This window comes from Clarias gariepinus, chromosome 14 (genome assembly GCF_024256425.1).
Source record: "Clarias gariepinus isolate MV-2021 ecotype Netherlands chromosome 14, CGAR_prim_01v2, whole genome shotgun sequence".
NCBI classification, from domain to species: domain Eukaryota; kingdom Metazoa; phylum Chordata; class Actinopteri; order Siluriformes; family Clariidae; genus Clarias; species Clarias gariepinus.
In genome coordinates this window covers 23,274,466-23,302,047 of record NC_071113.1, presented here as the reverse complement: position 1 = coordinate 23,302,047, position 27,582 = coordinate 23,274,466, and the positions used below count along the sequence as shown (strand labels likewise).

The following is a 27,582-nucleotide window of genomic DNA, read 5'->3' as shown; positions in this document are numbered from 1 at the left end:
GTTTAAAAGCTACTCCCGATGCTGCGTGAAAACGCTATGAGAACGAAAATACCAACGCCGCCGCACTGCAAGTATTGTGTTGCATGTGTGCACAATAGCCAAGGAGGTCTCAGACCTAACTTTGGGTTGCTGACTCGAGGAACCGTGAGCCTGAAATAGCATGGACATCCAAACTATAAAATCTGACAAATATGTACGGAGAGGACCAATCTGCCACATCACACACTTGCTGCAAGGGGACACCTCTGGTCAAATGAGCCCTGATTCCTAGAGGCGAAGTGTGACCACGCGCCTTATAGGCTGGGGCAATAGCATCTCTCACCCATTGTGACAGCGTTTGTCTAGTGGCGGCCGCCCCCCAATTGCGGCCACCATAGCATATAAAAAGCTGCTCTGACTTACAACACTGGCTAGTGCGGTGGACGTAAATCTGAAGGGCACGTACTGGACACAGTAAGTGAAGCCTTTCCTGCTCCCAAGCTGTAAAAGGCGGAGAACAGAAGGCTTTGAGGACCACTGGGTGCATGGTCGAGAATAGAACTTTTGGAAGATAGTTCGGGTAAGGATGCAGAATAGTTTTGACTAGCCCAGGGGCAAAGTCTAGGCAGGATGGGGAGACTGACAAAGCCTGCAGGTCTCCAAATTTCTTTAAAAAAGTAATGGCCATAAGAAAAACCATCAGGGTTCCAAGGGTCAGAAGCCTGACAGGTGCTGACTCTAGTGGTTCGAAAGGAGTGTCAATCAGACCTTCGAGCACAATCGCTAAGTCCCAAGAAGGGAACATCCCTCTAGTGGGCAACCTCAACTGTTTAGCTCCACGCAGGAATAAGACTTAAGTAAAAAGGAAATAGCAATAAAGCAGGAAACTAAAGGGTGCTTTCCCACAGAAACCCCCTCAGTCATAACATGACAAGCCGAAATAGCGGCTACGTACATTCTGAGGGTACTAGGGCATAAGCCCGAGAACAACTTTTCTTGCAGAAACTCCAGCACTGAAACAATTTGGCAGTGGACTGGGTCTACGTGTTTTGCCATCCACCAACTTTCAAATACATTCCATTTGAAGGCATAAGTTCTTCTAGTAGAAGGAGCCCTAGCACTTATCTCTTAATTGGTCAGCCAGACATAAAGGTTCCAGAGCTCAGGCCGGGTATGAAATATTGTCCCCTGCACCTAAGACAGAAGATCCCTCCTCACTGGAATCACGCAAGGTGAACCGTCAAGGAGAGATATTAGATCCGAGAACCACACTCTGGTCGGCCAATGCGGCGCTATCAATAAGAGGCGCAAACCCTGTTGACGGACCATCGCCAGGACTTCCGGGAGCAGAGCTATCGGGGGAAATGCATAAAGACGTAATCTGGGCCACGTATGAGCCATCGCATCCAGATCCAGGGGGGCTGGAGGAGTCAGAAAGTAGTAAAGGAGACATTGTGCTGTTTCTTGCAAGGCAAAGAAGTCCACCTCTGCTACATAAAATCTCTTTCAGATTTGCCTGACTACTTCGGGGTGGAGTTTCCATTCTCCGTGTGTCACAGCTTGTCTGGACAGCAAGTCTGCTCCCACATTCATATGCCCCGGAATGTAAATCGTTCTGAGAGACAGGAACTTGTCCTGTGCCCAAAGCAGAACCTGGTGCACTAGCTTGTTCAAGACTTATGTACGAGACTTCCGTAGTGTTGTCCACCCGCACTAGGACACGGTAGCCTCTCAACTGCTGGAGGAAGTGTTTCAGGGCCAAAAATAACGCCATCATTTCAAGCCAATTGATGTGCAACGCAAGAAGATGACCTCTCCAGGTCCCTTGGGCTGGACGGCCATCTAAAAAAAGCCCATGTGGGAAGCGTCTGTCATTAGTATCTTGCGATGACAAGACACACCTAGTGTGGGACCCAAAGTCAGAAGCCGGGGTCTGAACCACATAGAAAAGGAACTTGGCGGGTAACCCTATTTTGCCTCCGGGAATTGGTCCTTGAGTGTAATCCCCTGGCTCTTAGCCACAACTGAAACGTTGTGAGTGACAAAGCTAGGCCAAATGGAAGGACCCTATACTGGTAAGCTTCGCCCCTGAAAGCAAACCTCAGGAACTTCCTGTGTTGTGGCAATATTTCTATATAAAAATATGCATCCTTCAGGTCGATTGTCACAAACCAATCCTCTGGTTGGATTTGAGAAAACAATCATTTTGACAGTCAACATTTTGAACCTGTATTTACCTAAATAGCGGTTCAGCCCGCGAAGATCCAAAATTGGACGCAGCCCCCGTCTTTTTTGGGAACCAAGAAATACCGACTATAGTAGACTGACTCTCTGTCTGGCAGGGGAACATGTTTTATGTCCCCTTTTCCCAGCAAAGTCTGCCATTCCAGAGTCAGCAGATGCGCTCTTCCGATTTCACAGAAGTGGAGACCACGCCATTGAAACGCGGAGGGCGATGTGCAAACTGAATCCTGTAGTCTCTCTCTACAGTCCTTAGTACCCAAGGAGATATACCTGGCAGTAGCTTCCATGCTGCCAGTTTTTCCGAAAGGGGCACAAGTTTTGGCACTTTGGCTAGATGGGGGGGTGTTAGATGTTCGGCATACTGAAACATGGCAGGAAGTGACCGAACAACTAACATCTTGTTGGAGCTTGAACACCGGCCTCCTGGGGGTTCCAGGGAGAAGACTTTATTCTCAGAAGGAATTCTATGCACCCCTCCCCAGGACACACACGACCGGACACATTACAACCTCCAGTAACTAATCATACGCTCTGTCATCATTAGAGGAGCGCTCTGAGGTGGCTATTTCCATATCTGTGCAAGCGAGAGAGAAAGTCTCTCCTGCCTATTCACAAGAAGCGCTGGGGCGCGCTTGAGAAGTGGATGAAAAAACTTTTTCGTCTCATACGTGTCTGCCAGATCTGCATGCGAACCCCAGGAATGCGGGCGCGAAGCACTTTAATAGCAAAAAGTGTGGAGATCGCCCTCCTATCGTTTTCACACAGCATTAAGTGTAAGCTTTTGAAAGAGAACAAGTTTGGTTTGTTTTTTCAGTGAATATTTTCAAATTATAAAATTGCATTAGATTAGAGTGGGTCAGCTGTGTGTCACAGATGTAAATTGAATTTCTTTTTACTCCTTTTTTTGCACTTAAAAAAAGTGGTGAGTATTTTTTTTTTCATAGTCCCTGATTAGATTTAATGCTCATAACTGTCCTCTAACATTTTATTTCATTTATCAGGACATCCTCATCACAGACCTAATGAAGAAACTTGACATTCTGGGGGATAACGCCGTAAGTGTATGTTCATTTCATCCATAACTGTGTGTGTCTAGACGCTTAGGGACAATGCCCATCTGTCTGTCGTACAAACAGATCTGAAAGTGTTAACTGACTCTTTACATATTATTTATTGTCATACAGAACCTGAGCAATGAGGAGCAAGTGGCCATCATCCACGCCAGGACAGTATTAACTCTAGCGGAAAAGGTATGTATAAAATATATATATAAAAAAGGTATATATGAATATATATAAAATTTGTATAAAGGTGTAATGTTAGTCTTTGTATTTCTTCAATTTAATGTTTATCTGTGTTTCATGTTTTGCATTTTTCCTTTCAGTGGCTAGAACACATTGAGGTGACAAAATCAGCATTGCAGCAGAAAATGCATGACATTGAGAGTGAGAAGGTAAAGGCATATACATTGCTGACATGTAATTTTATTTAAATGTATTAAAAATCATGTCTATACCCAGGTCAAGAATTAAGGATATACATCCTTAATATAGGAACATGAACAAAGATGAATGCGATAAACAAACACCAAATTTGACAAAATAACAAATCCAAAAACAAAATAACAAAACAAACTATCAAATTATCAAATAGCAAAATATCACTCATTTAATGGTAATGCTTTTAAAGGTAATACTGTTAAAGAAGGCTTAAATTTTGTGTCATATAGCCCAGATGGCTATTTTTTTATTATTTTCTTATGGAACATAAGACATGAAATTGCAAACCAGAAACAAAATGCCAAATCAAAAAAACACAATGACAATAGAGACAAATCTCTATGCTGCCTCATGGACATTCAAATGCCGTACATCAGTGATGAGAATTTAATTCGCAAACTATACATACCTTTTTTTCTGTTTGTCTGAATTGTCGTTGTGTTTTCTGATTTGATATTTTGCTTCTAGATTTGTCATTGTGTTTTCTGAGTTTTTTTTTTTTTCAGTTTTATTTTTTTTTCGGTTTTGTTATTTTTTTTGCTATTTTGTTATTTTGCACTTCTCGCCCACCGTAATTCCCTTTGGTCAAAGTCAATCATATTTTTTGGACTAAAACATTTAAAAAGAAAGAGAGAGAGGGATGTTCTTTATTGATGTCAATAATTTTGCAGCACAAAAGTTTATCCAATAGTTCATTAAAGATGTAATCACTGTATTGTCATTTTACAATTCTTTTGGAGTTACTTGTAAATATGCACATCTCAATAGGTTGCATAATACTTCCTGGTGAAGCAACGTCTCAGTTTAAATTATAAGGTTTCTGGTGTTAGCCTATCATAATGTCACTTTCCCCCACGTCTCTTCTTGCACAGGCACTCTTCAGTAAACAAAAAGGATATTTAGATGAAGAGCTGGACTACAGAAAACAGTCGATGGATCAGGCTAATTTGGTAAGTGAGATTACAGTCCATTCTATTTAAGTATGTACAATTTAAATGTACAAAACTACTATCATGCTTTAAAAACCTAAAACAGTTAAGGTTAAATTATTACAGCAGTCCATACAGTTCCCTCTGCTGGTTCTGTTTGGTCATTGCCTGTCTACACCCCACCCTCTTTCTCTTTTTTTGCCATCTATTTTTTCATTTCTTTTTCCTATTTTCCCTGCCTTTTCTCCCTTTTGCTATGTGTTGATTTTCGGCATCTCTCTATTTGATCGTTTATGTCACTGTTCTTCCATCTCTCTAACTCTTCCCTCTTGTTCCCCTTTCCAAATTTTTTTTTTTGGGGGGGAGTTCTCTTTTTTGTCTCATGATCTCTTTCTTTTAATTTCATCATTTCTGTCTTTCCCTATTTTCATGTCTCACTCTCCTGTCCTCATGTCACAATCCCTTTCTCTCCCTCCATCTCTTACTTTCTCTCCCTGCCCTCTCCTTACTCGGCCACCTCTTTTTCATGCCACATGTCTCTCCTCTCTGCCTTCTCTCAGCGAATCCTGGAGCTGGAGGCCATGCTGTTCGATGCGCTTCAGCGAGAAGAGGCGGGTGCTAAAGTGTCCGAGTTGCTGACGGAGGAGGAACGTAATTCGCTGAGGAGAGCTGTCGATCAGTGGAAGAGGCAGGTGCTTAGTGAATTAAGAGAGAGGGATTCTCAGATACTCAGAGAGAGGATGGAGCTACTGCAACATGCTCAACAGGTAATTACTACAAGACATGTTATATCCAAGAGGAAAAAGATGGAGAGCAGAACTGTAGCAGATAGGATTAGTCTTTGGTTTTGCTGTGTTTGCTGTCCTGTGCTGCTCGGTGGAAATGATCACCCCACTGCTACCAGTAATCAAAACCCTTGCCTCTTGTTCTGTTGGTGATGTGCCACTCAATGCAAAAAAAAAAATAAAATAGCTCAGAGGGTCATAAGGTTGGCTAGAATGACAGCTAGGAATAATTTTGAACACCACAGATTTTCAGATGCTTGGTAAATGATCGTATTTTCCATCTCATTCCTCCAAACTTCGTCTTTCCATGTTTTTTCATTTTCTTATGGAACATAAGACATGAAATTGCATTGTATATGTTTAAAACATTTATATGAACATAATTTTTATTCATCATCAGATGACAGTACTGTACATCCACATCCAGAAGTATCACAATGTTTCAGTTCATCTATTAATTATTTTTTATTAGTCTAATGATTTTTTTCATATATATATATATACAGTACTGTGCGAATGTTTTAGGCAGGTGTGAAAAAATGTTATAAACAAAGAATGCTTATAAATATATGATATATGATATGATTGTACAAAAGAAAAATTTAAATCAAATCAATATGTACTACCTTTGGCCTTTAAATCAGCATCTATTCTTATGGGTACACTTGCACAAACCCAAAGAAGCCAAACTCTGCTACCAAGGCAAGGTTGTTAAAGACACACAGCTCATAAGCACAGGTATAAGACACAAAGTAGTTATACTGCATCAACAAGGTTTCTCACAGACAAAGATTTCAAAGCACACTGGGGTTTCAAGATGTGCTGTTCAAGCTCTTTTAAAGAAGCACAAAGAAACGGGCAACGTTGAGGATCGTAGACGCAGTGGTCGGCCAAGAAATTTTAGTGCAGCAGATGAAAGACAAATCAAGCTTATTACCCATCGTAATCGGAACATGTCCAGCAGTGCCATCAGCTTAGAACTGGCGGAAACCAATGAGACCCAGGTACACCCATCTACTGTTCGGAGAAGTCTGGCCAGGAGTGTTCTTCATGGAAGAGTTGCACCCAAAAAGTCAAGTCATACATTCAACGTGGGAACAAGGCCAAGCGACTCAAGTATGCACGAAAACTTTGGAACTGGGGTGTAGAAAAATGGCAGCAGGTGGTCTGGACTGATCAAAATGTAAAATATTTGGCTGTAGCAGAAGGCAATTTGTTCATCAAAGGACTGGAAAGCGGTACAATAATGAGTGTCTGCAGGCAACAGTGAAGCATGGTGGAGATTCCTTGAATGTTTGTGGCTGCATTTCTGCAAATGGAGTTGGAGTTTTGGTCAGGAACAATGGTGTTCTCAATGCTGAAAAATACAGGCAGATACTTATCCATTATGCAATACCACCAGAGAGGCTTATTATTAGCCTCAAATTTATTCTGCAGCAGGACAATGACCCCAAACACACAGCCAAAGTCATTAAGAACTATCTTCAGCATGAAGAAAAACAAGAAGTACTGAAAGTGATGGCATGGCCCCCACGGAGCCCTGATCTCAACATCATCGAGTTTGTCTGGGATTACATAAAGAAACAGAAGGATGTGGGAAAGCCTACATACACAGAAAATCTGTGGTTAGTTCTCCAAGATATTTGGAACAACCTACCAGCCGAGTTCCTTTAAAAACTGTGTGCAAGTGTATCTAGAAGAATTGCTGCTGTTTTGAAGGCAAAGGGTGGTCACACCAAATATTGATTTGACTTAGATTTCTCTTTTGTTCATTCACTGCATTTTGTTCATTTATGCATTCTTTTTTTACAACATTTACAACATCGACACCTGCATCTGATCTACTGCATTTCTCTCAGAAAGCCTCATGTATTCATCGCTTATTTTACAATGAAATTGAATCTATGTACAAAGCAACCATTTCAAACTCTAACTCAGTGTTGGTTAGTTTTAAAAGTCTTAAATGTGCATAACAAAATGTTCACAACTCACCAATGCACTTCAATCTTCTGTTAAGCTCACAACACATTGCGAGGCATCAATGCACATCATGATCCACAACAATTTATTTATATAACTGTATAAAATGTAATAAAAAATAAGTGTTTTAGACTATCAATTTAATTGAATAGACAAAAAACAATGCCAAAAACACACTGTAATGCAGGTTCTTTCATAACACTAAATCTGCCTACACGTTTTAATTCTTCCTCAGAGAGTAAAAGAGCTAGAAGAATGGATTGAAGGACAGAAACGGCAGATAAAGGAACTAGAGGAAAAGGTGATGTATAGTGTGTGTGTGTGTGTGTGTGTGACTGCATGTGTGTATGATTTCTAACAGGTTTTGACTTCATTCTATGTGAATATTTCATTCCTAAATGACTTCCCAATTTTTCTCTTGTCTGTTCTGTTATTTTATTTTTTCCCATGTCCATGTTCAGTTTTTATTTTTATTTTTGTTCTTTTCTTTAGCCTTCATTCTTTGGTCATAAACCTTCCTACAGACCAGAAATGGTGAGTAACAAAACAAAACTATCAAACTGAACACAGATAACAAACAGCAACTTTACTCTGAGTAATTGAGATACTGTAAGGAATATTGATAGCATTATCAGGGTTTAAGTTCACTTGTGTGTAAAGATTAAATGCTTTAAATTAGGGTCTTGCACATCATTTAAACATTATTCGATCTGTAAAAATGAATCCACCCAGATTTATTTAATAGTTCAACATTTAAATAAAATCCGGACTCAATGTGTCCTACAAATGTGTTGTAATACTACTATACTACTAGTTCAATATTTGTATGTTTGTTTACCTTAAATCTACACTGGATTTCTCATTAATCTGACACTAAATGAGAAAGGAAGCTCTTATACCTGCAAACAGAAATATTGTACCGACCAACAGTTTAGCAACCACAATCTCTAAGTACAGCAAAATTATTTTTTTTAAAAAAGTGTAAAGATTTTCCTTGACATGCTTTTCAGTAAAAATTTACAAATTATTACATTCAGGTGTTTTTTGTCCTATAGTTTACAGGTTTCCAGAATGCGTTCTGCCTGCTTGTATCACAGGGCAACTGACAGATCCGTAAGCGGCTTGTGTGATCTGGAAGGCCAGTTACCATCGAAGTCTAAAGCTGATCTACCAGCTCTAATTCAAGCGTCTCATTTGGGACCTACAACTAAAGGAATATGGTGCTCTTTCTCTCTCTCTCTCTCTCTTTTTCTCTGCCTCTCTCCAGTGGAGTTTTTAATCCTGTTGATTTTGGACTCTGCTCTGTGTGACTTCTTGCTTGTGGAATTCAAGGAGTCTTAAACTGAAGCGTGCTCTCCTTTCCCTGCTAAGCAGGTGGTGCTGGAAGCTGCTTCCCTTTGGAAGCCTGGTGGATAGGACGTGTTACATTTAAAACTTTCCCCCTCACTGTTTACACTCACTTTACTTTGGTTCCCAATGGCACACATACCAGTGCCTGCAGGTGGAGCTAGACATCTCTCTTGCTCCCTATCTCTCACACACGCCTACACACACATGCATACACACATACACTACATTATGGAACTGAAAGCCAAAACCCTTGGGATGTATTTGATTTTTTTTTTTATGTAAATGACTGTTTCTCAAATAAATTTTCTCAAAAGAGAAATGTGAAAAGATGTGTATTTTTTAACCTTGATAGAAATGCTTTAAAAATCTCCTTATGTTGTTTCACATACTTACACATAAGTAGTTTCATGGTTTATTTATGTTAAAAAGTGACTTTACTTTGCTATAGATGAAAAGCTTTAGTTATAACCCTTGAGATGGTCTAATAACTCCAGGAAAATGTTAGCATATGCATCCAAAGAGCATAAAAAGAATACTGCTAAGCAAATTTTCATGCAGAGCATTAACTCAGAGGCTCAGTAAATTGTCTGATATGATTCATTTGTTTATCCTGATCAGGCTTGGGATAGATGCTGAGCCTATCCTAGAAAGAAACTGGGCAGATTTAAATAAGTCCTGGAATATACCATCATTGTGGCATGAGAGTTAAAATGATTATCTTTTAAACAATATATTTAGTGCATTTTTATAAACAAAATAAATAGATAACAAGACCACATAGGTCATCCTCAGCAGTGAGCCAGGATGGGGGCAGAGGATGTCTGGATCACTGGCAACTCTGGAGCACTATGTGTAGCTCGATGGAGAGAGAGAGAGAACAGTTAGGTATGATCACAGTCATGCAATTTATAAGGTGAATGTATATTTTCTGCAGAGTGCAAGCAAAGACTCTGGCAGGACTAACTATGTCAGCATAACTAAAGAGAACAGACATGAGGTGCCCTGGGAAATAAAGCAACCAGTTACTTCACTATCAACAAACCTGAGTGTTAAATAAGAGTGGGGAAAACAGCAGCCAAAATTACCAGTTTACCATAATACTCTACATCCATAAGTTCCCCCTGATCTGCACCTTTATCTAATACAAATATATTTACAAAAGGCTTACCTAAATGCAAAAGAAAAAAATCAGAGTCTGAGTCCCGAGCACGTATTCGAAGTCTATTCCATAACTTATGGGCTTTGTGAGAAAAGATCTGCACTCTACTGTAGTTTTTATAATGTGAGGTACTAACAAGTAGCCTGCATCTTTTGATTGAAGTAACCATGGCGGATCATAAAACAATAGCAGTTGTTACTGTTGTACTGTGGTTGTTAAGCATTGTTAAGCATTTATTTATTTATAGTCTCTGGTAAAAGCAAAGGAGGAGGTTTGTGCATTTATGCTAACAAATCATGGTGCACAGACTTCTCCACTGAAAGCCATTGTTCTGCAAACTTATTTGTTGACCATTTTATTAACCCAGAGAATTTTCCGGCGATTCTTATGACTGCAGCTTACATTCCATCAGATGCTAATGATAAAATGGCTATGAAAGAACTGCATGCAGCTATCACCAAACAACAGTTTGCACACCCAGATGGAGCTTTTATTGTTGCTAGAGATTTCAATCACCTCAATATATGAACTGTTTTTTCAAAATTCTACCAGAATGTCTCCTGGTCTACTAGAGGGAACAACACATTGGACCATGTCTACAAATGCATTGCAAAGGTATACAAGGCCATTTCCCTCCCCCACTTAGGTCAGTCTGATCAACTCTCTTTGTTCACGCTAACCCAGTACTTATCAGATGCATGAAACCACCAGTGAAGCCAGTGAAAGCATGGACAGAGGAAGCAATCTCCACACTACAACAACAGTTCCAACACACTGACTGGAACAGGTTTGCTTCACAGGCTACCATCACACTTAAGTGAACATGTATACATCTTCTGTCCTGGATCATATCAACTCATGCATTGGCAATGTGACTATCAATAAATATTAGAAAAGCTTCCCTAATAAGAATCATGGATAAATTCTGAGGCATGCCTTATACTAAAAGTGAGAGACACTGCCTTTAGCCTATAGCAGAGCTAGGGCTAATCTGAACAACAGCTTCCACAAAAACTCTTACTCCAGACACATGGGGCATCCAGTCAATCACGGATTATAAACCAGTCACAACGACTAATTAAATTCCATGCATACTCTGACCTAAGATGAAGGCAGCATTCCAATAATGTCAATGGCTCTCCTGTTAACCATCCTCTCTCACTCTACACAACAGACATCACTCATAACTAACTGTATACATGGGCGAGTGCTCAGGGCATGTGTGTGACAACTGGCACAGGTTTTTTTTTTTTACAGATATTTTCAACCCATCATTGTCCCAGGCTACTGTTGAACTGTTGAAAGCCCTCATGTCTGAAAGCATCTACAATCGTACCGGTGCCCAAGCATTCTACTGAATTATGCTAAATGACCTAACCCACATTATTATAAAGTGCTTTCAGAAACTCGTCATGAGTCACATCAAAGCGGGTCTTCCCCCAATGCTGGATTTCCACCAGTTTGCCTATTGCCTGAATAGGTTGATGGTGGATGTTGTTTCTACTGGATTTCATTCAGCCCTCTCCCATCTTGACAATAACAACACATATGTAAAAATGTTGTTCATCGATTTTAGTTCTGCTTTTAAAACAGTTAAATACCTACTACACTGATCACCAAGCTCCAGGGCCTGAGTATCAGCCCTTCTATTTGCAGCTGGATTCTGGACATCCTAACTGACAGACCTCAGAATGTTAAAATGGAAAATCACACGTCCTTTACTCTCATCATGAACACTGGCATCCCTCATGGATGTACACTAAGTCCTCTACAGTACTGTCTGTTTATACATGACTGTGTGCCTCTGCATAACTTCCAACATGTTCAAAAAGTATGCAGATGATACCATGGTAGAAGGTTACATTACCAACAACAAGGCTACATTACCAACATTACCTACCTGCCTATAGGTAGGAGATTCGCAGGCTATATCAGCACAGTGTTCCACCAACAACCTCACACTTCTGCCAAGAAAACCAAGGAGCTTTTTGTGGATGTCTGGAAATCCAAGTGATCATCTACATGAACAGAATGGAAGTGACAGGATTAGGAAGTGGTACATATTCCCAGCTTTAAGTTCCTAGGTGTCTGAACCTCAGAGGATCTGTCCTGGCACAATAATACTTCACTTCTAGTTAAAAAACTGCAGCAGTGTCTTCACTTCCTAAGAAGACTGAAGCAAGTCCATCTATCTCCCCAGATTCTAGAAAGTTTTAACTGCACTATTAAGTACATCCTGACCAACTCCTTCACTGTCTTGTATGGCAGCTCCACATTGTCAGAAGGAAAAGCCCTACAAAGGGTGGTAAAAACTGCCCAGCACATAATTAGCACCCAACTACCAGCTATTGAACACCCATATCACAGTAGATGACTTTGCAGAGTCACAGTATCATCAGAGACTTCTTCCACCCAAATCATAAACCTTTTGTGGTGCAGGAACATTCACACAATTATCACACTGCTAAACTATACACTACACTGTTTAACTACTTAAACCACTTCAATCTTTTACCTGTAATAGATATCACAACTGTATTACTCTGCCCCCCCCCATTATTTACATATATTTAACCATAGATTTATATATGACTCTACTTATTTAACCCACACCTTATAATTTGCACAATGCCAATATTGCACTGATGCATATACACAACTATTTGCACTTCTGGTAGATGCTAAACTGCAACACTACTCGTTGCTGAGTATCTGTTCTACGCAATGACAATATACTGTAGTTGTACCTACCTACCTTCCTACCTCCATGTGACGAGAACTGTTAGGTATAGACACAGTTACATAAGGAGTGAGGTGAATGTACTGTATATAATAAAAAAAAAGCCAAAAGTGGTCGGGAATTAAAGAGGCGGGCCTGGAATATGAAGAGGCGGGAATAAGGCCTGGAATTGAACTCGGACCCTGGAGGTGCAAGGCGTCAGGGCCAACTACTACACCACAGTGCTGCCACAGAAAAGCCAATGCAGTACAAATCACAGAAAAAGTCAGTGCTAGCCTTAATAGAAATTACATGCATTGCATCACAATGCATGGGGTTTAGCAGGCAAAGAGTTTAAGTTTGCTGATTAAGCCACCAAAATTCCCAGATTTCCATCCAACTGAGCATCCATGGAATGTGTCGGACAAACAAAACCAATCACTGGGGGCAGAAACCAGAGCATACCTCCAGGGGTCCTATTATGGAGTCATAATATTTTGCGTTGTAATGTTATGGCTGATGGGTATAAGTGTGTATAAATTTGAGCTCCAACCAGTTGTGTACCAAATTCAGATTTGCTCAGCTCTTTACACTTGGCCATTTTTCCTGCTCCTAAAACAAGATCTGATTGTTTACTTGCTGCCTTATATATCCCAGCCTTTGACAGGTGTCATTGTTGTGTCTGGTTCCACTCAAGGTTTCTACCTATTGTCATCTCTGGGAGTTTTTTCTTGCCACCGTCGCCCTTAGCAATCAGGGGCAATCTGATAATTATGTTTTATACATATTTCCTTACACTTTTTAAACTTATATGCATAATATTTTGATTCTGTAAGGCTGCTTTGCAAGAATGACCATTGTTAAAAGTGCTATTTAAATTACCTAAAATGAATTTAATTTAATTTTGTGCACCTACTTTAATTGCTGTATAAAAAACAAACATAAAAAATATTTTTATATGATTTAATTATGCTCAAAAATAGCATAGTGAGCCAGGTATTTAAGTACTGTAATGTAAGTGCATGTGGGTGGTAACTTTCCACCCCTGCCCATGACACCCCTGTACTGTCTATTATCAGTGTACTAATATTCAAGTTGATGAAATCGACAGGTTGTTACACATTGAATAAAGTGTCTGTCCTGTTTTTATTTACATATTTGCTGTCAACCTACTAAGTGCTGTAGACTGCACAGTGCTATCGCTCCAGGGGACTTATAGATAAAACTGAAAACGTGCTGATATAGAGTAAGCATTTCAGTAACTGCCTACTTATGTCAAAATAGATTAAAGTAACTGTGTGTGTGCGTGTGCGTGCGTGTGTGTGTTTCTGTGTGTGTCTGTGTGTGTGTGTGTGTGTGTTTCTGTGTGTGTCTGTGTGTGTGTGTCTCCATGCATGTGTGTCTCCATGCATGTGTGTCCCCATTCCTCAGGGGACGTGCTCATTCCAGCATTGTGAGCATTGTCCTCAGCACCCTCAGCACAGAGTGACCTGGGTTTCCTGTAACTCTCTTAGACACAACCTTTGGCTTTTTCGGAAGAGAAAAAGAGAAATCCTCTTGGAATTTAATCTTATTCCTGAGTGTGATGGCTGAAAAGAAACTGTCTGAGGATAATTCTGAGCAGTGCTCTCTGCTCTCTGGGCTGGGCTTGAGCAGCCCCAAACCGCGGGTCATGTTAGGTGGCATGTTCTGCAGTGTGGAGGGCGCTTTTGAAAATAAAACTCTTAATTTTGAGTCATTCAGCCCGAGCTCTTCCAGAAGACAGATTAGGAGCAGACGTAACTTGCACACTTTCATTGAAGGCAGCACCCACATACCAAAACCATCCATATCTAAGGCAGAAGAGTCCCCTGGTTTAAATGAGCAAACCATCACACACACAACAGAGGATGCACTGGTGTGTAAACAAACACAGGAGGTAAGACCAAGCTTTTTATGTCATAATTTTTTTTTTTTTTATGTTACTCCTGTAAATAAATACTGTATATGCTTAATTTACACAGATAGTAGTCACCAGGCAAGTGTCCACAACAGGGTGATTCCACTTTAACCCTTTTTCTCTTTCCTAAATAATTTTTAGTGTATAATTTGTTAGAAACTATTCATTTTAGTGCCTAGATATTGATTCTTAGCTATCTGACTTAGTTCTCTCACAATTTCTTCTGTCATATTTTTTTTTACATTAAGCATTGCCAGAGAAGAAAATATTTTTATGGTTCTAGATGCAACCATTATTCTCTGTGTAGTAGGATTATTATTATTATATATTATATAATAATAATAATGATAATAATAATAATAATAAATAAATTAATTAATTAATTTTAACTACTACTATTACTACAAGGCAGCACAGTGGCTTAGTGGTTAGCATTGTCGCCTTGTAGCTCCAGGGTCCAGGTTCAGTTTCTGCATCAGGGTCTATGTGTGGAGCTCAGCGTCTGTGGATGTTCTCCCTGTGCTTGGCGGGTTCCACAGGGTACTCTATTTTCTACAGACCAGAGCCATGCAGATTAGGCTAAATTGCATTCCCAAAGAGCTCATAGTGTGTAAATATTGACTGGAGATCCCACCACAGGTTACAAAATGGAGAAATATAAAATGGTCATTACTGGTCTCCACAGTCCTTATTGGACTACAGAGGTTCCTAGATGAATTAATTGACTACTTCTATTGCTACTGATATTAATTATTAGGTTAAGTAAAAGTAAAATGCATTCAATTAAAAATATAAAAAAAAAGAAAAAATCATTCTATGGTAACAATTCTAAAAAAATCTAATTCAAATTTTATTTCAACCAGGAGCAACTGTAAGTAAGAGAAATGCTTATTTAATTACATTTTATTCTATTACCACAAATACTACTACTGATAATAATAATAACAAGAAGATTCAAGCCAATTAAGAAATAAAAAGAAATCTATCACTCTATGGTGACAATTTTAAAGTAACTGAAATAAAATTAATTAATTTCATAATAGTCTTAATAGCATTAAATTTAATCATCATTTCAGTTACTTTATTATAACTAGTAGTAGTCTTAATAGCATTAAATTTAATCATGATTTCAGCTACTTTAAAATTGTCACCATAGAGTGACAATTTAGTAGGAGTATTACTATTGCTACTACTACTACTAATGATGATGATGATTAATATTATTATTATTATTATTATCATGATCATCATTAGTATTATTATTAAAGAATCAGTAAAAGTGAAGCACAATCAAGAAATTTTTTAATCATCAATGATTCTATAGTGATAATTTAAAAAGTACCTGAAATGCTTATTTTATTTAATTGCATACTAACAATATTTATAACACAGTCTAGTTGGACTACTGAGGTTCCTAGATAAATGATAACAAACCCTTCACAACCTATGACGACATACGGCTGATGTTATAATCATCATCATCATCATCATCATCGGTGAACTAGACCTACATTAAAAGAAAGAAAAGAAAAGAAAATACGAAATAGGAGAAATCACTAGGGAAGCCAAGTGGTCTCCCTGAGGTCCGCTAGCAGGGTGCGGTACTCAGAGAGCAGATGGTGTTCGGCCAGAGGAGGATGTCTGAAGGGAGGAGGGGTTTGTGTGTGTGTGCGCGTGTGTGTAAGAGAGACAGAGAGAAAAGAGGCGCGTGTGTGTGCGCGCGCGTGTGTAAGAGAGACAGAGAGAAAAGAGGCGCGTGTGTGTGTGCCCGTGTGTAAGAGAGGGAGGACTCCGGTCGCATTGTTCAGCTCCATCCCACATTACACCGCGCTCCACCCGGTCCTGAAAGTGACAGCGCCTCTCCATCCCTGCTGCTTTATCGCGCTGTGATCTCTCTCTCTCACACACACACACAGACACACACTCATCTCAAGGATCTCTCCATCCACGCTATGTCTTTCCAGGGCAAGAAGAACATCTCCCGTGCTACGGTAAGCGGCGGTGCGGCGGTGCGGAGAGATTTCCCGGCTGTTCGGTTTGCGCGTGCAGTGATGGCGCCGGCCTCAGTCTGGCATCTAACCGCGTGTCTAGACAAGCTTTCCGAGCTGACAGCCCAGGAACAATACCAGTGGTGTGCTCTCGGTAGATGTAAAACAAAAGGAAGAAAGAAAATTATTATAAATATTATTATAAATATTATTATTATACATAAGCTACTAGATGGATCTCTGCGCAATGCTGATTTCATTGGTATTTATTCATTCTAGGGTTCATTGTGCCCTACCTCCGTTTTAAGTCCGCCTTTTACCTTTATTAATACCAACAATAATAATCATCATCATGTGATGTACACTAAACATTTCATCTGTCTTGTCTTGTAAATGTCTCCACGTCCTAATTTCTGTGCCAAAAATGTAAAGACTCCAGTGTGTGGCCTAGAAGTCTGGCTTTTCCAGGTTGATGAATGAGGATTCATTTATTAGGACATGCATTTCCATCTGTATGTAACTCATCCGTGATAAAATGTCCTTATTTCATTAAATTAGTCAGTGGTGTGTGTGTGTGTGTGAATATCCTTCTTGTGTGCTGTCTTGTGAGCCTGAAGCTTGAACAGGGCCTGTCTTTTTCATGCTCACAGCTGCAGGCGTGTGATACAGATGTACCCATGGTTGTGTTACAGTTGTGTTACCCTGCTTTTACCAACGTGATCTGAAGCACTCATTATCCTGATGAACATATTTTTAAGATTTGTGTGCAAAGCACATGAGGTAAAATGCACTTAATAAAGATACAAGCTGAGATGCATGCAGTGAAAATAATCTAGTTCGGGAAGTTGACTTCACGGATAATTGGCCTAATGCACTTATTTGGAGTAAGCAGTGGAGAGAAAAATCAGGGGTGTGGGGCGATGGATGGCATCATGTAGACTACAGTAAAGATTTAGTGTGTAAGAGCTGCAAAGGAGAGACAAGTTTGTGGCTTTTTTGATTTTGTAAGATAAAAACCTTACCACCAGCGAGTTAATTGGGAGGTGTGTCTGGTGTGTACAATGACATTTGCTTCTTGGTGTGTGTTTCTCAATCTGCAGAGTGACAAGATCGTCATCAAAGGAGGAAAAATTGTGAATGATGACCAGTCATTCTACGCTGATATCTTTATCGAGGATGGGATCATCAAGTACATCTTTCTTCTATACTTAAACTTAACGTGCAAACATTTCATGTGCCTGTTCAACTATTAGTCAGACTGTCTTACCCTCCATAAATAATATTATTAATTCACCTGAAAGATAATTTTGTTATAGCATGTTTTCATGTTCAGCAAATTTAACCCTTAATCAGGAAAAAAAAAAAACATATTTGGTCATTTAAAATTATCAATATCGGTACCTCAAGAAAAGTCAAAAGAGTATTGAGTAAGGTCTTGAAATTCTTGAAATTAAGAAATTTTAAATTTCCAAATATGAGTGACCTAAATGGTTACCCACAATACATTTTTCATGCATTGTGGGTAACCCTTTAGGTCACTCATAATTGGAAATCAGACCATTTACAATTAATGTAATAATCTAATTGATATTTAGTTGTAACAATTTTTTTTTTTCCTCTGGGTATTTCACCTTCTAACTACAGTACAAACCATAATTTTTTTTTAATTGTCTTAAGTGTGTGTGTGAGTTTGTGCATGCTTGTGTGCCCTTCGATGCATTGGCACCCAGTTCAGGGTGTACCCTGCCTTGCACCCTGGGACAGGCTCTATTCCTCATGCAACTTTTTACAGGATAAGCTGAATAAAAGTGAATCTTGCCTTTATTTCATCTTTAAAAAAAATCAAATCACTTTTGTTAATTTTGGTTACAGCACCTCATTAATCAATTTAACCATATACTGTACAGTAGCATACAGTTACTTTATTATGTCAAATCACATTTGTTTGGTTTGATTGATTTGATTGCCGCTACTGTGTGCATAAAGTTTGCATGTTCTCCCTGTGCTTGGTGGGTTTCCTCCTGGTACTCAGGTTTCGCTAACTGGTTCCCAAATTGCCCATAGTGTGTGAATGAGTGTGTATGTGTTCGTGTCCTGCAATGGATTGGCACACTGTCTAAGGTGTACCCTGCCTCGTGCCCAAAGTCTCCTGGGATAGGTTCCAGGCCCCCTGTTAATCCTGTATGCAGGATTAAGCGGTATAGACGATGAATGAGTTGTATTTCTATACCATGACTTTATTTGTACTTCCATCCTTTAATCAACACAAAAGACCACTTCTTTAATTCTCTTGGGATAATGATTTGATTTAAATGTTGTCCCTTTCTGTTCCATTTAGGCAGATTGGGGAGAGCCTCATCATTCCCAGCGAGGTGAAGACTGTGGATGCCTATGGGCACATTGTCATTCCAGGGGGCATTGACGTAAACACCAGCTTCTTGACTCCCCATTTGGGAATGATGCCTGCTGATGACTTTTACCATGGCACGCGTGCTGCTCTGGCAGGAGGCACTACTATGATCAGTAGGCGAAAGTTGCATGAATATTTAAAAAAATTGATAGAAAGAATATTAACTAACATTAAAATGCTGTATTTTATGAATTAGTATATTCTGTAGACAAGAAAAAACACTTTATATGAAATACATGATTTTTTCCATTGACTTATATAACAAGATCACAAGAGTCCAAAGAGTCATGTCTGACAAAAAGGATGATCTTTGATGAGCTGTGTGTGTGTGTGTGTGTGTGTGTGTGTGTGTGTGTGTGTGTGTGTGTGTAAATTAGAGAGCTTGCCCTTTTTAATTAAACTCACAAGAATCAGAGCCACAGTGCTGTCACAATGTATAATCCTTTGGCACTCCACTCCTGCCACAAACACTCAAATCGTCCCCTGTCTAGAGTTTGGTTTAGGGAACTACAAAATGTGTCTCCGAAAGAAGAGAGAATGAAGAATTTATTTATTTAAGAGCATTTATGGCCTGTATTACAAGTAAATCTTTTTTTCTGTTTTATAATACAGATACAATCCTCAATGTTTCTATAGTCACTTATTGGTCAGGGCCTGTATTTTCTAAGTGTCTCAGAATAGGAAATCGTGACACAGAGCTCATAAAAGATCCATTTGGACAAAAACTAAGTACTTTTTTTTAACACATGTGCGGTATGCAACTTCTTTTTATGCAACAAAGTCCATTAACAAACATTTTGTATGTCTGTTTCTGCAGGTGCTTTTTTAATTTTTTTTTTTTAGTAACAGCGAAGATGCAGCTTCGAAACATGATGATTTGGGTTTACTCTTACAGCACCACAGATCATGCAAAGATTCATATATTTTCCCCTAACGCAGCATGCAATAAATGAAAAACAGATGCATTCATGCAGTTGTGGACATCATCCATGGCACACATTCAAAATAATCATTTATAATGTATATACATTTTAAATATTTATATTACAGTATTTAAGTGTACACAATTGATTAGATTTTCTGTTATAATCAGCCCTTTAACACTTTATTAACATGACATGCTCATGTTTTCCACACTCCTCGGGGGGTATGTGCCACAAACTGACAGGTAGCGTTGATGCTTTTACAAATTTCCCTCTATTCACTTTTTATCTTTAGAAGTAAGAGAAGGGCAGAATTTTACTTTAGTGATTTCTTTCAATTTTATTACCTCCTCCATAAGCAAAACTGCCCCATTCTTTCTCTCCTGTTGTGATTGTGATTGGAGTACTCTGATTAGAATAAATATTGCTGATGTGCAAAAAGCTTAAGCAGAACTGCCGCACATACAATCTTGGCGCAGGTTTTACGCCAGAGGCCCTTCCTGAACCAACCCTCCCATTTTATCAGGGATTGGGACCGGCACTGCATCCAGTGGCTGGGGTTTGGGCACTGGCTGAGAATCAAAGCCGGGCCTTCCACATGGCAAGCGTAAGCACCTATCACTGAGCCACCAACGCCCACGATACCCACTATAAACAGTGATGTTGCACGCTGTCCTACAGTAGGAGCAGCTCTACTCCTTGCTGAAAGTAAAAGTGGGAAGTTTCATAAACAACTTTTATGTCCTACTCTGAGCTAGGAATATTTTTGGTCCTAATTTAACTTTGAGCGCGATTCCTAGGAGTGATTCTGAGACGTTTCGTAAATATGGGCTCTGATGTCTTCTTTCTATCAGGATCTTTGCACACCTTGTTGGCAGTAATAATAGTAAAGCATTTATACATCAATGGTCTATGATATATAGACCTATGTCTAGGTCCATGATCAGATATATGTTATGTTCTTCTCTCTGTAGTTGACCATGTTGTTCCTGAGCCTGGCATTAGTTTGCTGACAGCATATGACCAGTGGCGGGACATAGCAGATAAGCGATCATGCTGTGACTACTCGCTACACATGGACATCACCCGCTGGCATGAGGGAATGTTCGAAGAGCTTGAAACTCTGGTCAAAGATCAAGGTAAGATCTAGGTTTTGTATCACAATACAAGGTTTTGTATGTCAAAATCAAGACTCCAGCATGTGTTAGAATATCGAGTTAGAATCCTATGATCTACAGTATGCATCATATACATTACATGCACAGTACATCGATGAGACTCATAATCACAGTAAAACATATGAATGATGAAAACATTTTAAAGGTGGCATTATTATCACATTCCCCATATAGTCTCTACCTCCCTTCAGGCCATTTCTACATGTTTGGGCCATCAAAGGAGTTCCTGGGAGGCCAGCGTTTCATTGATCCTATCCTAGTGAATTATTCGGATAAGTGCATTAGAGCATCAGGGCATTATATAGAGAAATAAAGTTAATTTTTACTTTCATAACTGTGTTCTGTTATTCTGCACAATCAAAAGTTGCAGTTTGACTTGAGCGCCCCCTGTAATTACTATCTTGTCTGATAGGAATCAGCCCAATGACTAGATATTACATCTGTTATTCAGTATATAATATTGTTATCTGTGTGTTTTAGGTGTTAACTCCTTCTTGGTTTTCATGGCTTATAAGGACAAGTATCAATGTTCAGATTCGCAGGTTAGTTTAACAGTCTACAATGTCTTGTCCTTCAGGCAGATTATTATGTACAACGTCTTTGTTAAAGTTAACGTGATGAAACTATGAAAACCGAGTTCTGCTCTTACTTTAGATGTATGAGATTTTCTCCATTCTGAGAGATTTGGGGGCAATCGCTCAAGTGCACGCTGAGAACGGGGACATTATTGAAGAGGTAATGACCGGACCATGTAGTAAATATGATTACATTTAAAGTAATGACTCTTACCTACTTACCTAATATGTCATTTTTTTTAAGCAGTGTATTTGGTATTTTTTGTGATCTCAGGAGCAGAAGAGGTTGTTGGATCTTGGGATCACAGGACCTGAGGGACATGCACTAAGCCATCCTGAGGAGGTGCATGTGGTCTTGGTTACACCTCATTCCCCATTCATATATTATTTGTGGCTAGTACAACTGTAACACCAACTTAAAATGAATAGACTAAGCTTAACAAGCTGTGACCAGTCATAACAATTCAGGTGTTAGGTCACACAGGATAAATTTGTGTTATGGCCAATAAAGTGGGGCCATAACATACTCCTGATGGAGCCTGATGAATAACTCTTTCTGATTACACCATGGAATCCACATTTTTTTTAGTGTCCTCCTCATAAGTAAACTCACACTGGCCATCTCTCAGCCACTGGACATGATACAATAATAAAGATGGTATCAACATAAAGCTCATTGAACCACAAATCTGAAAATACGCATAACTAAAATCACCCGAAATGCGACTTACTACCTGATTCGATGTGACAGTACACAAATGCTTGTATTTCACTTCGTCATAATAAGGGTGAACTGAAACGAACATACAGTATTCTCTACACTGTAAACCCTAATGCTCAAAGTAATTAAACATATTAAGTACTGTTAACTTAAATAATTATAATTAGTTTAAATCAAAAGACCTTGATGATTGTTTAAAACGTTTTGGTATTTATGAATTTGTAGAAATGACACTTTTCATGTTAGCTGAACAATTTAATATTTTAAGTATCTGTAAGTACTTAAATAACAATAACTGTCACCTTAAATTTCTACCAACTTAAAATCTTTCATACTAGCAATTTTGTGTCTGACGTCATCAGGGCAATAGGTCACTGGTGGCTCAGTGGTAGGTGTTTCGCCTGCCATGCGAAAGGCCCGGGTTTGATTCCCAAAAACTGGAAGTGCCTGTCCCAAGTCCAGATAAAATGGGAGGGTTGTGTCAGAAAGGACATCTGGTGTAAAACCTGTGCCAAGCTTGTGTCCGGACCAAATTGTCTGCTGTAGCGACCCATTGTCGGGAGCAGCCGAAAGACCAACAACAATTCATTTGATATGCAATGACTAAAAAAATAATTATAATGGCTATTAAATAGAATGAGTTTGGCTACTCAATAATGCCAATAAAGAACAATTAATATTAAAGAGTAAAACAAACTCTAAAACTCATAGTTCTGTTTACTTAAAATTGGAAACAACATTACTTAAAAAAAAAAAAATTTTAAAGTATTGCTCAATTGAATTTTCTGTTCACTAGGTGGAGACAGAGGCTGTGTATCGAGCCATCACCATTGCTAAACAGGCCAACTGTCCTCTCTACATCACCAAGGTGATGAGTAAAGCTGCTGCTGATATCATCGCCAAAGCCAGGAAAAAGGGTACAAAACCATTTAGTAGTTAGACATACAGTATGGGAAAGCATGAAGCCTAAAGAACATTCATTCTGGAACACTGATTAATTCATTTACTTCTGATTATTAGGCATGGTGGTTTATGGAGAGCCAATTGCAGCCAGTCTCGGAACAGATGGGTCACACTATTGGAGCAAAAACTGGGCCAAAGCTGCAGCCTTCGTCATGTCTCCACCTCTCAGTATTGATGAGGGAACCCCAGACTACCTCAATTCTATGCTGTCCTGGTACGTCACTCAACCTTATGTGGCCAAAAGAGATTAATTGTCTTCTCTGGGTGGTAGGGGTTGCATTCCTTTCTCCTCTGTCAATCAGATTTGTGCTATATTATTTATGGCCAAAAGTATATGGACACAATCACACACCTCCTACCCCTTGCTTCTTATAAAAAGATGCAGGTCAGGGCTCTGTGCAGGCCATTTGGGTTCTTTCACACCAAGCCTGGTAAACCATATCTAAAGCTTGTTTTGTGCACATGAGCAACGTCATGCTGGAACATTTCACCCTCTAAATTCCAGTGAAGGGAATTTGTAATGCATACAAAGATATTATAAACAATGATGTCCTTAAAACTTTGTGCAACACTTAAGGGAAGAACCGCATGTGGGCATGAAGGACAGTTGTCCACATTCTCTTAGCTGTACTGTATAGTGTACAACTAGCATGTCTTAGCCTTCATCCTCCCCAAAGGGTAACGGAAAAGCTAGCTGCTGTAGGCGTTGGGGGAGTTAACAAATGTGACAACAGTTGCTGTTTAATGTGTATAAAATTTAATTGTATATTAAATATTTTGCCAAACTGTGTTACAGTGGGGATCTTCAGGTGACAGCCAGCGCTCATTGCACATTCTCCACAGCTCAGAAAGCTGTAGGCAAAGACAATTTTACACTTATTCCTGAAGGGGCCAATGGCATTGAAGAACGCATGAGCATCATCTGGGACAAGGCTGTGGTATGTCAGCTTCTCTTTTTCTCTTTTATCTATTAATGTGAAATGTATTCAACAATAACAATAATATTCCATACCAGTTATAAATTATAAGTGTTGTGGGAAAAGCGGCACAGTTCCATAGTGGTTAGCATTGTGTCCAGGGTTGAAGGTCGATTTCACGTCCTGTCTCAGGTTTGTGTTTACTCAGGGTTACTCCGGTTTCCTCCCACAGACTAAAGACATATAGAAAATTGTATTTCCAAATTGCCCATAGTGTGTGAGTGAGTGTGTGAGGATATGCAGTATATAGAGAATGTGTGAGTGAATGAATGTTGTGGTTTGAATAGATTAATGTTCTGATGTTGATTTGTGCTGCATTATCATTACAAAGACATTGTATGTATTGTGCTGTTTAACCATAGGATTTTTACAAGTATATGTTTTCTGGTTTCTAGGCAACAGGTAAAATGGATGAGAATGACTTTGTGGCAGTGACGAGCACAAACGCAGCCAAGATTTTCAACCTGTACCCTCGAAAGGGCAGAATCGCTGTGGGCTCTGATGCTGATCTCGTCATCTGGAACACCAAAGAGACCAAAACTTTCTCAGCCAAAACTCACAATCTGGTAAATCGTCAATCTTACCCACACATAAAGATGCCACATAAAGATGCGCTAAAATGATAATAGTCCTTGGACAGCTTACTGTATGAATCCAAATCCAGTCACCTCAGTGTGCTAAACGTAAATAACCTTTGTAGTTTTAATCTTTTCCTTTATGTACCTTTATTCTCTATAATTTTTTTTCCCAGACTGTAGAGATGAATATCTTTGAGGGCATGGAGTGCAAGGGCTTTCCAATGGTAGTCATCAGCCAAGGCAGTATTGTTCTCGAGGATGAAAAGTTGGATGTGGTTGAGGGTTCAGGTCGCTTCGTCCCCAGAAAAGCCTTTCCAGATTATGTCTACAAAAGGATCAAAGCCCGGAGCAGGGTATGAGGACCTGGGAAAGGGTTTTTCTTTTCAAAAGTAAATTAAATACTAGCCTATGGAGACATTGCCTAGAAAATTGCCTTAAACTCTTGTTTAACTGATTTTTAAATGTGTTACAGTGATTTTTAAATGTGTTGCAGATGGCAGAGGCTCGTGGTGTTCCTCGAGGAAATTATGATGGTCCAGTCCATGATGTCATCAGTATGTCTGTACCACCCACTCCCACCACCAGAGGGTCCTCCTGTCCAGGGAAGAGTGTGTTGGGCCCAGCTAGAAACCTGCACCAATCAGGATTCACCCTGTCTGGTAAACACTGTGCAAGATTGCCTTTTATAATTAGGTTTTATTATTATTATTATTATTATTATTATTATTATTATTATATTTTAAGTGTGTATTTATATATATATATATATATATATATATATATATATATATATATAAATATAAATTTAAATATAATTATATATACTGTATGTGTGTGTGTATATATATATATATATATATATATATATATATATATATAGAGAGAGAGAGAGAGAGAGGAATTAAAATATAATAATAATAATGATTATAATAATAAAATCTATATATATATTTTTCTCATCTGTTTACTTGAGCATTGCATAGTTCTGTGTGTTTTGATTTAATTTTTCATTTAATTACATTTTAATCAATCTATCTGTGGTGCATAAACTAACTTTGTCTCTTTAAAGGAACACAAATGGATGACCACATCCCCAGGCGTACAGCACAACGGATTGTAGCGCCACCTGGAGGCAAATCCAACATCACGTCCCTCTCTTGAGGTGCGTCCAGCGAAGAAAAACATGCAAATATCCACAATCGGCTTCCAGTTAATTATATAACAATATTATCATGCAAGCAACAATTTCTTTACAACCTCTCTACAACTTCTTCATTTCCAAACTGCAAAGCCCATAACGTAGCATGAAACATGTATCAGAAATGTCCATAACCCCATACTCTGTCCTAAGAACATATTCTGCTTTCACATACAAGTAGCACTCATGACGTGATGGAAATGAATAGTAAGTGACTGTAATGTTTGTATTATACTGGATAGATGACATCCTATGTTGCCTTTGAACCAGTGCTTTTCCTGTCTGATGTGTTTGAGACTGGATTTTTCAAGAGGGGCTCCGTGTCCATGTCTGTATTTCGAACAAGCTACATGTAGATTGTCTTAGCTTCGTAATGAAAAAAATAGAATTGGTGAAGTAGGTGTGTATGTTAGTAAAGTAATAAGGAGCCTTTACACCAGTGGTTTTGGAGTGTTAAATATCCAAGGCCTTATCTTTGAAAAAAGGAACGTGTAAGAAGCAGTGGACTGTGATTTATTGCAGGTGAAAAGTCATTGCCCTCCTTCCATCGGCATCAGTTTGGTCATTTTAGTGTTTCTAACGTGAAACATTTGGTGCTCTTTAACATGCTACCCTGAAGAACAGAACACTTTTTAGTCCTTAATGTCTTGTCTCTTTTAACGTAAACCTCTCGTTTTTACTTTTCAAAGGGCTTTAATTACAAACGGCCATTTTTATAGCCAATATATATATAAAATATTAAAAACTATCTGATTTTCAAATGAGTGATGCTCTGATGAAAGGAAGCCAGTCAATAAATTGTTGTTTTTTAATTAATTTTTATTTATTTCTGTTTTCCGTCTGTAAATATATTATACATTCTTAACTGCATGTTCAACATGTTCAACCAATAAACAGGTTTTTAAGGGAAAAGGTTGATTTGTTGATTGATTAATTGATTGATATATTTAGTTAATATATAGAGAGACACTTTAAGTGTTTTGATGTTTAAACCTTTGGCAAATATCAACCATGATTTAAGTGTAGCAGGTAATTGTCCGGCTGATGCTTTCGTTTAAAGCAAGACAGAATACAGTCGAACTGTAGATCTGTTAAAGGAGTCAAGAGTGATGAAACTGTCAAGACTGAATTGACAAGAAAACAAATGCAGGAATATAAAAATCTAGAGATAAGGATAAAAATCAGTAACACTGAGGGTGAGAGAGAGAGAGAGAGCGAATTGCTTAGGTGCTCTTGAAAGAATTGAGACTTTTTATATAATTGGCACTTATTTACTTATTTCGTATAAAAAAGCAATGAAGGAGAATGTTAAGTGCTGAAACAGGGTCAACATTTGTAACCTTTTGTGCCTTCAACCTCATTCAATTTCCCGCACAAATCTACACTTTGGTCTTTTTAAACGTGCTACCAATAAGATACGTGCACTGGAGAATCTTCAGTCCAATTCAATCCGAAAGACTGAATGAAGCAACACTAAACCATGTTTAT

General features: G+C 38.9%; 2 protein-coding genes across 12 annotated transcripts in view; both read left to right on the top strand.

The window, feature by feature from the left end:
• jakmip3 (Janus kinase and microtubule interacting protein 3) overlaps positions 1–9,058 on the top strand; it is a 64,313-nt gene extending 55,255 nt beyond the window's left edge. For 5 of the 11 annotated variants that reach the window (XM_053511516.1, XM_053511523.1, XM_053511518.1 and 2 more), the window contains 8 exons: positions 3,225–3,284; positions 3,408–3,473; positions 3,608–3,676; positions 4,595–4,672; positions 5,212–5,418; positions 7,652–7,717; positions 7,909–7,950; positions 8,472–9,058. In XM_053511516.1, the coding sequence (XP_053367491.1) occupies positions 3,225–3,284; positions 3,408–3,473; positions 3,608–3,676; positions 4,595–4,672; positions 5,212–5,418; positions 7,652–7,717; positions 7,909–7,950; positions 8,472–8,522 (639 nt within the window). In that variant the 3' untranslated portion in view covers positions 8,523–9,058. Of the gene's footprint in view, positions 1–3,224; positions 3,285–3,407; positions 3,474–3,607; positions 3,677–4,594; positions 4,673–5,211; positions 5,419–7,651; positions 7,718–7,877; positions 7,951–8,471 lie in introns of all 11 variants that reach the window. The other 6 variants (XM_053511526.1, XM_053511525.1, XM_053511521.1 and 3 more) reach the window with 3 other exon arrangements.
• Positions 9,059–16,370: 7,312 nt separating this feature from the next.
• Positions 16,371–26,997, top strand: dpysl4 (dihydropyrimidinase like 4). The gene is made up of 14 exons (XM_053511379.1): positions 16,371–16,574; positions 17,672–17,760; positions 18,910–19,094; positions 20,879–21,043; positions 21,563–21,624; positions 21,737–21,817; positions 21,932–22,000; positions 23,175–23,295; positions 23,399–23,555; positions 24,138–24,279; positions 24,714–24,884; positions 25,070–25,249; positions 25,390–25,555; positions 25,966–26,997. The coding sequence occupies exons 1-14, from the start codon at positions 16,536–16,538 to the stop codon at positions 26,055–26,057; spliced, it is 1,719 nt and encodes a 572-aa protein (XP_053367354.1). The 5' UTR covers positions 16,371–16,535; the 3' UTR covers positions 26,058–26,997.
• The last annotated feature ends 585 nt before the right edge of the window (positions 26,998–27,582 follow it).

Coding starts and splice junctions, on each gene's coding strand:
- dpysl4 (XM_053511379.1), top strand. CDS start 16,536: ATGTCTTTCCAGGGCAAGAAGAACATCTCCCGTGCTACG. Junction 17,761..18,909: donor ATCGAGGATGGGATCATCAA/GTACATCTTTCT, acceptor TGTTCCATTTAG/GCAGATTGGGGAGAGCCTCA. Junction 19,095..20,878: donor AGGAGGCACTACTATGATCA/GTAGGCGAAAGT, acceptor TTCTCTCTGTAG/TTGACCATGTTGTTCCTGAG.